The 11614-nt window shown below is 35.2% G+C and overlaps 1 protein-coding gene across 1 annotated transcript in view; it reads left to right on the top strand.

Moving 5' to 3' along the window:
• LOC107592898 (calmodulin-binding transcription activator 1-like) overlaps nucleotides 1-11614 on the top strand; it is a 60288-nt gene that overhangs the window by 26009 nt on the left and 22665 nt on the right. Inside the window, exon 2 of the mRNA XM_016282474.1 lies at nucleotides 2695-2766. Coding sequence (XP_016137960.1) covers nucleotides 2695-2766 — 72 coding nt within the window. The remainder of the gene's footprint in view (nucleotides 1-2694; nucleotides 2767-11614) is intronic.

Here is an 11614-nt window from a genome sequence, read left to right as displayed (position 1 = left end):
TAAATGCTTTGTTCTTTGTCTCAGTGTGTGTGTGTGTGTGTGTGTGTGTGTGTGTGTGTGTGTGTGTGTGTGTGTGTGTGTGTAAAAATTACATGACAGGCATTAAAAAATAATCTTTTTACTTTGGAACAATTGAAAGGTATTTTGTTCTCACACTGTAAAAAAATTGTTTTGTAAATAAAACAAAGATTATTGGAGTATATTTTACAAGAATTTCAGCCTTCTACAAAGTTTAATTCAATGTGTTACTTGTTGTTTTGCTTTGTAATATTTTGTGAAATTTACTAGCAATTTCTTAGTAAAAAAAAAATAGGTTCAAAGTAATTTTTCAGTGTATTTTCTAGCATTTTGTGTAACAAAAATGGTTCCTGAATCCCTTTTTCCTGTAATGAAGTGTTTTTTTCTAGTTTTATTATAGAACATAATAGAACATAATTATAGGCACAAATTAAATTTAAATATCTGATTTCTATACCTTAACCAACATAGCATCCCCCATTTAATTCAATGTCACTTTGTTTTAAATAGTAGCTTGACTGTAAATTAGGATTATAGCTTCCACTTTTGTGTGTGTGTGTGTGCGTGTGCATGTTTATGTGGTTTATGAGGACACAAATTTGTATAATAACATGGGTATGACATAGGTATTACAACGAGAAGGTGATTTATGAGGACATTTTCAGTGTCCCCGTAATTCAAAAGGCTTATAAATTATTCAGAATGAGTTTTTTTGAAAATCTAAAAATGCAGAAAGTTTCCTGTGAGGGGTAGGTTTAGGGGTAGGGTTGGTGTAGGGCAATAGAATATACGGTTTGTACAGTATAAAAACCATTACGCCTATGGAGAGTCCCCATAAACCATAAAAACAAACCTGTGTGTGTGTGTGTGTCTGTGTGTCTGTGTGTTTGTGGGAATGATACACTGAGATGAGCTTCATTCCTGTAAAATTCAGCCAGCCGAATGTACAATAATATCTGAGACAGGTCTCGTAATCCAGTGCTGTAAATAGACTTACAGTCCTGCTGTTATTGACCCGATATGAAGGACACCAGTTACACACACACAGCGAGTGTCTAGATCACGTCCCTCTAGATATTATTATCCCATCATAAAGAGAATCGTACAAGGAAGGAATGTGTCATGTTTATATGATAGAATGAGAGAACAAAAAAGAGTGTGTATATATGACTGTTTGCATATAATATTATGATTGACAAACTTCATACAGGTAATAATGTTGTAAACAGGGCCATCGCAAGCGGGGTGCGAGGCCCTCTGCAATTTGTGTGTGTGTGTGTGTGTGTGGGAGGGGGGGTTACTATAGTAACGAACGCAACTTTAACACGCATCTGATCGATTGTGATGCCGTGCTCACTGACATGCTTGCGCACGAATCACGGTCACGTACACGCTCATAAGAATTATAAGATCTACTGCATCAGCAGGTGTACGGCTGCACGTACTGTGAGTATCATGAGCGCTCAGACAGACCGGAGATTTGCCCCGCAAACATTTCAGCAGTTAATATAGGCCTGTGTGTCCCATATTTCTGTCGACTGAACCAGCCATGCCATTAATTATGAATTTATCAGTCTTTTGCATGCCAAAGTCAATTTCTGCATAGAAATATTACGCCAAATAGAAGCAGAAAATCGTGCTATACGCACTTTCATGAGATCGGGTTGAGTAGTTTGCATCACTATATAGTCTATTACTGTGAAATACGCTGAACATTTCTATCGTAAAACAGTTTTCTAATATAGTACTACTTACATCTTTCAACGAACTCTCGTTGCATTGTGACAGTAAGACTTCTTTGATTTGATTGGCCATCTCTTATCATTTTGACATTGACGAGCGCTGTTGGACCACTGAGGCAGACCATCCTAAAATTTTAACTTTTAAAACTTTTTGTCATCCTAACAACAAACAGCTTTACTCATTCTTATACACAGAGTCTTATACTGTCTATCAGCTATGACTATTTAATCTTTCAAAAGTCAAAATGGGTGGAAAAACAATAATAAAAATTAGACATAAACGACATAAAATGCAGGCCAGGAGTGAGACCCTCTAGAGGTGCGAGGCCCTGTGCGGTCGCACACTTGGCACAGCCCTTGCGACGGTACTGGTTGTAAATAATGTTCAGTTTCTTGCACAGACTGATTGTTTTGCTTCATAAGACCTTAATATGTCAACAAAAGCCACGGGTATCAATTTTTTTGTTTCCTGTATATTCTTTTTTTCACTTTCAAAGCATTTTTAAATAACCAAGGACCATGGTTTCAACTAAAAATCTAAAAAAAATAAATAAAAAAAACTAACAGCAAATTTTTGGGTGAACTGTCCCTTTTTAACTCTGCACTCTTAAAAACAAAGGTTCCAAAATCAACCATTTTTGGTTCTCCAAAGAACCTTTCAGTGTACTTTTTTTTCTTAGTATGAAGAAGCTCAAGAACCTTTTTCCACTAAATGGAAGCTTTTGTCCTATAAGGTTCCATGGCTGTTAAAGGCTCTTTCTACATCCATCAGTGCCAATTAAGAACCTTTATTTTTAAGAGTGTGCTGATGGTTGTGTAGCTTTTGTAGTTGATTCATCTGTACTGATATTTGTGTGGTTCATCACTGTTGATCTGATGTGTGTGTGTTTATTCTCAATGTTTAACTGACAGTGTACTCTATGTTTTATTTCAGTGTTTGTATGGCTGCTATGTCCACTCCTCCATCATTCCCACCTTCCACCGCCGCTGTTACTGGCTGCTACAGGTAAGAGTTCAGCTCCTTCCCTTACTATTTAACACTAAATGATGCTTCAGATGCAGGACTAACAAGAAACACAACTGAAAACATCTTTCATCACATCCTGTCTTCTTGAGCTCTCCCAGTCTATTAAAAGCATGAACAGTCCGACAGCGATGGCGGTAATTGAGGGTAATAAACACATTTGTCGGAATATATTAGCAGCCAGAGGTCGTCGTACAATCTAGTTGATCATTCATACTCCTAGATGATGATTTGGACCTGTTGTCATGCACAGTTCAGATGTCCTTTTTCTATTTGGCATTTTATAAGTTCGTTTGAGGTATTCACATACAGCCAAAATCGATGTGAACTGCTCTGAGACCCGTGAAACTAACCAAGTGTTGTCCCAAGACTGGCAAAAACTATAAGCGAGTGGGAAATGATGGTTTTTGCACCGCAAGCAGCATCAGTCGAGATGTGCAAGCTTTCATTTCTCACCCACATCATCTCAGCGGTGCGGGACACGGTTTCCAGCTGGCCATCAGACCGCTGATTCGGCACACTGCTAAATGGTGAATAGCCAACTAGTAGACCTCTGTTTGGGGGTCTATTTCACTAGTTGAAGGTACAATTAGTAGTTGTGCAGGTTGTGGCATGTGTACGACATTTGTGTGTGAGTTTGAGTATGTGGACATGTTTTTGTGTGAAGTTTTGCCTTCATTGTTGAGACCAAATGTCCCCTCATGGATAGTAAAACCTGAAATCATCTACACTGTGCAGAGCAGCAATGGCGCCCATGAGGAAACGACTTAATAAACATACTAAATAACATCTTCAAGGAAATATAAAAATGCAATGGGTTAGCTTTAGGTGCAGGGATAGAAAATATTATTAGCTGAGTATAAAAACAATCAATGAAAATCCCCACCATGATAGAAAAACGAGTGTGAGTGTGAGGGTTTATACTTTGGGGACGAAATTGCCTCCAGAAGTGAGATAAATCTGACAACTGAACTGTTCTTTGGGACTTTCAAGGAGAAACTATTCATAAAGTAAATATTATTATTTTTCTATTCTAAAAATGCAGAAAGTTTGCTTTTAGTTATTCCAAGAATGCTGATATAACAGTCCGATAGCACTAGGACTTTCACTTTTTGTTAGACACTTACTCACCTGATTCGTTCAAAATTACAGATTCATTTGGAAATGAAACAAGTTACTTTATGAGTGAGGCATTTGAATCACTCCTTCAAGCAGTTAGTTAAAAAAACTGGTTCATTCACTGGTTCATGCTTTTAGTTATTCCAAGAGTGCTGATATAACAGTTCGTTAGAACTGGGACTCTGTGAAAAGACATAGGGCCAGTTTTACTAAACAGGGCAAATTAGTGCGAGAGCGCAATTCCAAAACAGCACCGATGGGCATGGAAATTTCTGCGGGTGATTTACTAACAATGCGCAAATTAAAGAACACAGATGCAACATCTCATTTACATATCGACCAACACAATATACCAAGCACAGCGCAAATTAGACTAGTTGCAAATAAGGACTAAAGAAATAAAGAAGCCACAATACATTGAAAAGAACCGGAGGCCAAAAAATGCAAGGTTTGCAAGACTTTTTGATAGACCTGGTATTGCATGACTCCTAGTTGAGGGTTTGAAGTCATCTTTTATTTCCTGAAGCAAATTTTAAAATAACATGGCTTGGCAAACTATGTTTTATAGTAACTATATGTCATATGGATAATGTGTTCTTCTGGCATTCAAAATAAATGAATACTCTCTTCTACCACACGCTCTCTGTTCTCTGCGGTACCTCCTCCTAGCAACAATCATTTCAGCCATTTCAACCGCAAAATGGAAAGGAAAGGGAAACTCCTACAAATGCATATTCAATAAGGTCAGCTGCAAAAATAACTGTGTCCACGCCTTTTCAGCACTAATTCTTCACGGCACGTCTTTGGTAAAACCTGACAGTAATATTTTAACGCCACAAGACGGTTTGCGTTGGCACAAACTGTTAGTAAAACTGGCCCATAATGTCTGTCTGTTAATGGTGAGGATTTTTACAGTGACTCTTTTTATAAATCACAGCATTACAGCATTTAAGCATTAAATTAATGTCTTTCTGAGTGAGTAATTTGAATCACTTACTCTCTGTATTCGTTCAAATTTACAGATTCATTTGGAAATGAAACAAGTTAATTTACGAGTGAGGCATTTGAATCATTCATTCAACTAATTAGATGACTGGTTCATTCAGGATCTAAACACGTGGCTGACTTTATCAGTCATTTGAATCCTCCAGTTTGTTCAAGAATGCTGATTCATTCTGTAATGAAACAAGTGACTGTCTTTATGAGTGAGTCATTTGAATCATTCATTCAACCGATTTGTTTAAAATCACTTATTCGTTGAGTATTTAAACAAGTGGATGACTGTATTAGTCATTTGAATTATTCACTCAGCTGATTTGTTCAAAAATACCGATTCATTCTGTAACAAACAAGTGGATTCTTTACGAGTGCATGAATCATTCCCTCAACAATGTATTTAAAAAAAAAACTGATTCATTCAGTGATGAAACAAGTGGCTGACTTTGAGTCATTTGAATCACTCCTTCAACCAATTAGTTCAAAAACACTGATTCATTAAGTGACGAGTGAGTCATTTGAATCATTCATTCAGATGATTTGTTCAAACACACAAATTAATTCAATAACAAAGTAACAAAGCTTTCTGTATGAGTGAGTCATCAGAAATCAGAATGTGTTAGGATCAGTATAAGACATATTAATAAAATATATAGCATTACGCAATTTATAGTCACAAGTATAACCGAAAAATGTTTTGGATGAAAGACTGTTTATCTGTGTGAGATGAACAGATTGCACCTTGAAAATTACCTATGAAATATCTTTTACAAAAGTAGAACCCCTTCAAAAGTTATTTTATAATTCACACACACACACGCACACACACACAAAGTGTGAATTATAAAATGACTTTTGAAGGGGTTCTACTTTTACAAAAGTAGAACCCCTTCAAAAGTCATTTTATAATTCACACTTTGTGTGTGTGTGCGTGTGTGTGTGTGTGTGTGTGTGTGTGTGTGTGTGTGTGTGTGTTTACTCTAGTCTGAATGGCGGTGTAGTGAGTTGAGGGATGAAAACATAATGTTAAACCATAGAAGGAAAAGAGAAAGAAATCATGTGAAAAAATCGAGAGAACTCAGTGGTTATAAAACAAATCTAAGCTGTCGGATTTCTCACAGTTACAGAGGCTTGAGCTCAGCTGGGCAGGTAAGAATGATTGATTACAGAGAGAGCGAGTCCACCCACATAACACAGAGAGAGAGAGAGAGTAAACCTACCCATACACACTCACAATGCTTAAAACTTTCATCTTTACACCAGCACACCTGCCCAATCACAAGCAGATTATCATCAGCAGCGTTTGATTTATGAAGCAGCGCTTGCTACATATTAATGTTATAACGCAGGATGGTGTCTGCATACAAATAGAGTGCAACAGTGGGGCTCTGAGGTCAGAATCCCATGCATTTACTCCATAGAGAAATTGATTTTTTGTGATAATGTATAAACCCTTCTGCGCAGACCTGCTGTGAGCTCTGAGATTGTTAAGTGATGGTCTAAACTTCTGTAGACTTCTAAAAATCGTATTTAATAGTGAAGAGCTTTACCAATCAGAGAGAATTTGCTGTTACTATGGCAAAAGAGCAGCATTGTTAATGTAAATATATGTAAATGTCCTCTGTTATGATTTGATGTTTTCGAAAGATGTCTCTTATCACCAAAGCTAAGTATTTGATTAAAAATACAGTAAAAACTGTAATATTATGAAATATTATTACAATTGAAAGTATCTGTTTTCTATTTGAATATATTTTAAAATGTAATTTATTTCTGTTGAAAAGCTGAATTTTCAGCATCATTATTCCATATATGAATTATAAAACCAGACTTAAAATATAAAGATGTCAGTTGTGTTAGCAGTTAGCAGTCAACTAATTCAGATAAACGGGTTTAAAATGGATTCAGGAAGTGTCTTGCTGTGCTGCACATGTGAAGAGGAAGCTGAGGAGCGTGTGATCCAGTGTGTTCACGCTCAGAGATGCTCATTGATTTATGCTCCAGCAGAGCGATCAGACTCACAAGGTTACACAGAAGTGATTGGATCCCACCCAAGCTCTCAGAAAGCTCACACACGCAAACACACACACACAAACACACACACACACACACCGTTTGGCACTTTCAAACACACCTGTCGAGGTCAGTCTTTGTACTTTTGTTCACATTCGTCACTTAAAGATTTAGAAACTTGAAAGCCCAAGCGTTATCATGATATAGATGGTTTAACCTATGTATTATAGCTGGAAAAAAACAGAAGAACAGAAAAATCTGTTGGTAAATTTTTTTTTGAAATAATTAAATAAAAAGCACAAAAAAAACATTTTCTGTTATTAGCATAAAATTAAAATTTAAAAATTAAAAAAGAAAAACAGAAAAAGAAAAAAAACAATTATGTTGTTAAAAATATATTTAAATAAAAAATACTGAAACACTAAGTTTTAGAAACTTGAAAACCAATGGGACCATGCTAGATCAGATACAGATGATTTAACTTATATACACTGAACAAAATTATGAACGCAACACTTTTGTTTTTGTCCCCATTTTCCATGAGCTGAACTCAAAGATCTAAGACTTTTTCTATGTACTTCCTCTCTGTGCTCTTTTCGTTCTTCCTCACTACCTTTTTTTATTTCATGTCGTTTGACAGCCTGTTGAAATTGTGACCACATTCTTGTATTGCAGTTGACCCGTCCATTCACTTCCATTTCATGCTGAGTAAAGCGAAGCCATTTGCTGTTTCCGCCGGGCATTAGGGAGCGACGCGAGGCTCTGCTGGACACTTCACCACTGCACTCAGTACAGAGTTAACATTCACCTTCAGCTCCACAGCCGCATATGCAGCTTCATTCAGAGCATTTTCAGCACCGTTTCAGTTAGGACCTAGTTTGCTTTCTTAATAAATCTTCCTGGTTTTATTGAGATTTTTTCTGTGCCATCAGAATTTTTTTGCTGCTGTAATTATCCAGAAGGAATCTGAGCAATTCTCAGTGAATAAAATTAAGTACCTTAATGTAGTGTACTTAATGTTCCCCTTACAATATATATGTACTGTATATATATATATACGCAAATGACTGCAATATAACAAAGAGTGAAAAATGTAAGGGGGTCTGAATACTTTCCGTACCCACTGTATATATATATATGTATGTATATATCTACTGTATGTATATAACACATTATTACGGAAACCTGTTTCCACTCCAGACAAAAAAGGTAATTTTTATTGTAATTTTGACTTCATATCTCACAGCTGCAACATTATTTCTTACAACTGCACAGCTTTTTATTGAATTTATTTCTTATAATTGTGAATTTATATCTCACAGTTGCTATTTTATTTCACATAATTGCAACTTTTGCAACTTTATTGTCAGTATAGAGTTTATAGTCACAATGTGACTTAAAATGATTTGTAGTTTTAAATTTGATCTCACAATGACCTGTGGTATTTTTTTTACACTGATATGGAAATGGCCTTCCATACAGTATCAAAACTAAATGTGTTAAAACCCTCAAATTGATGTTAAAGTTTTATTTTTGTGATACACTACCATTCAAAAGTTTGGGGGTCAGTAATCTTTTTTTTTTTTTAAGAAATTAATACTTTTATTCACAATGGATGCATTAAATTTGTCAAAAATGATGGTAAAGGCATTTATAATGTTACAAAAGATTCAAATAAATGTAAAACTTTTAATGTAAATAAAACCTTTCTATTCATCAAAGAATCCTGAAAAACTAAATGTATCATGGTTTCCACAAAAATATTAAGCAGCACAACTGTTTTCAACATTGAAAATAATACATTTTTCTTGAGCATCAAATCAGCATATTAGACTGATTTCTGAAGGATCATGTGATACTGAAGACTGGAGTAATTATGCTGAAAATTCAGCTTTGAATCAAAGGAATAAATTACATTTTAAGATACATTCAGATAGAAAACAGTTATTTTAAATTGTAATAATATTTCACAGTTTTTACTGTAATGCAGCTTTGGTACGCATTTGACATTTCATTCAATAATAAAATAAATAAAATAAAAATCTTACCAACCCTGAACTTTTGAACAGTACCTGAATTCTGCAGAGCTATACGATCCTGTTAAACCACACTGGAGTTTAGTAGTTTTTAGTCCATATCTGTTGGTGCTGAGGCTGAGCACATCTGTATGCCAGTGTACTCCTAAAGTTGACAAAAACTTTTAGGAGATATATGCATATAAACCGACTGTCTGGGCCAAAATATTGATGACTCAACTTGTTTGCAGGGGACGTATGCAAATTTTTGCAGATGCTCTCTAGAATGAGAATGTCCCACCTGCGACTGACGGGAAGTTAACTGAAGGAAATAGGCTTTTTATAAAGAGGACAAGCGCTTGAATTTGTCCTGCACTTTCAGTTAGAACTACAAGAAAGAAAACCACACATTTCATATGAAGCCAGGAGAATTTCAATAGTCAAACGTGCTTTAAAATAAGTATTTCATTACAAAAGTTCACAGTGGGCAATGACACTTAAACCCTTGGAAACTTTAGGCCTTATTCGTTTCCTTTTGAAGTTCAGCGCCGTTCTTTCGCAAAAAGACTAACTTGAAAAGTGAAAGCCATGACTTTACCACCCTAAGCCCTCCATCTGAACGCTACGTGACACGTCGAAGCCTTTTTGTCAAGTCCTTGAGGAGAACTGAGACTTCCTATGCCCGCCAACCGGAGAGAGGTGAAAAGCACACACACACGCATTTGTTCAGATCTACAGATCCTCAGGAGATGCTTGTGACCCTCACTCAGAAGAGGTCCTGAGACAAATGTGGCGTGTTGTGGAGCCAGTGAGCCATTAGTGCTGTTTTCCCCTTGACCTCTTAGACAAGAACAGCCATTATGCTGTTGTTCGAACAGAAACCTTGAGGTGGGTTTAGCGTTTCAAAGCCCGGCAGGGTTCGGCTGGATGTAGCGCTGGAGTGGTAGTTTCTGAAAACATGAGGGAACGTTTGTATGTGTGTGTGTGTGTGTGTGTTTGAGAGACAAACCAACAGAGAAAGAACAGCATAAGTCAGGGAGCAAGAGCTCACGGTCCATTAAATAATACATCCTTCCTGAAAGGCCTTCAGGTAGACCTGAAGCCGCGCAGGTCTGGAGCTGATTACAGACTGCTGAAGAAACAGTGTTCGGCTGTCAGCCTCTGACCCACAATCACCCTCAACAGCCCAGCTATAGAAACAGAGAGACGCCAGATAAAGCATGTGCCTGCAATGCAAGCTAAAGAAAACGTGAAAAGTTCTTCAACAGTATGCAACCGATATATATCCAGATTCCATGAAAAGTACTGTAGTCATACAGAACACCACATAGCCTCTCAGAAGAAACTGTGACATTAACCTTTAAAAACTTACTAATATATACATGTATTTTTAAAGAACTAATATGTAATATTTAAAAATAAGACACAACAATGTACCTTTTAGCTTTTATACCTTGTACCTTTTCTTCACATTTTTCTATTCTTTTAGCCAGTATTTCCTTTTGAACTTCTGGTACTTTTATTTAAATAGTTATATAAATAAATAATTATGAAATATCTGTATAGTTGTACATATTTTTATATAAATAACAGTGTTGGGGAAAGTTACTTTTAAAAGTAATGCATTACAATATTGCGTTAGTCCATAAAAAAAGTAACTAATTACGTTACTTAGTTACTTTTTATGGAAAGTAATGCGTTACGTTACTTTTGCATTACTTTTAAAATCTGGACAGGGCTTGCTTGTTTGTTTTTAAAATAAAAAAGTTCTATTTTTGGCAAATATAAAAGCCTTTTCACACCAAAAGTGAAATGAATAAGCCTCAGGCTGAAGGGAAAGTAAAGTAGAATGCAGAAGAAGACATTTCAACACACTTCAGCAATAAAAAAAGACTAGAGAAATTTTTGCTTATTAGTACGGTTGAACTGGATCATCGAAGGTCAGAAGCAAAGACATTGGTTAATAGAATGGGATTAAATACATAAAGGATATTTGTGTTGTTTAACATTTAATTATTGCAGGTTCGCGTCATATTCTGAGTTGCATTATTTTTATTCATTTTGAGGAATACTGAATCTGTGTGGGGGTTTTTTTGTGAGTGTGATGAATTAATGGATATTCATATTTATTTTAGAACTACAGTTACATCTGATTTCTCTCAATGTGAGCACATGAGAGCTGTCAGTCAATAAATTGGAAAAAAAGTAACTCAGATATTACTTATCTGAAAAAGTAACTCCGATATTCTCTTGTAAATTAAAAAGTAATGCGTTACTTTACTAGTTACTTGAAAAAAGTAATCTGATTACGTAACTCGCGTTACTTGTAATGCGTATATATTTAATTATATAAATGTTATATATATAATTATATGAATAATTTTATATTTTTTAAATAATTTTTTATATATTATAAAATTAATATTATGTATTATATATTATATGTATATTATAACTAATTGTAAATATCTTCTACAAAAATTATTCTATAAATATATACTGTATATATATATACATATATATTAGTGCTGTCAATCGATTAAAAAAATTTACTAATTTATCACACATTTTTTGGAAATGAATTGCGATTAATCCCTCCTAACATTAAAGTTTGTAAATATATTTATATATATATTGCAATATTTTCACATTCAATCTTCAAATTAATGTACAAACAACATAAAGAC

This window comes from Sinocyclocheilus grahami, unplaced genomic scaffold (assembly GCF_001515645.1).
Source record: "Sinocyclocheilus grahami isolate Dianchi unplaced genomic scaffold, SAMN03320097.WGS_v1.1 scaffold160.1, whole genome shotgun sequence".
In the NCBI taxonomy this organism is placed as follows: domain Eukaryota; kingdom Metazoa; phylum Chordata; class Actinopteri; order Cypriniformes; family Cyprinidae; genus Sinocyclocheilus; species Sinocyclocheilus grahami.
The sequence above is the reverse complement of the archived record's forward strand: the minus strand, read 5'-3'. Positions and strand labels throughout refer to the sequence as shown.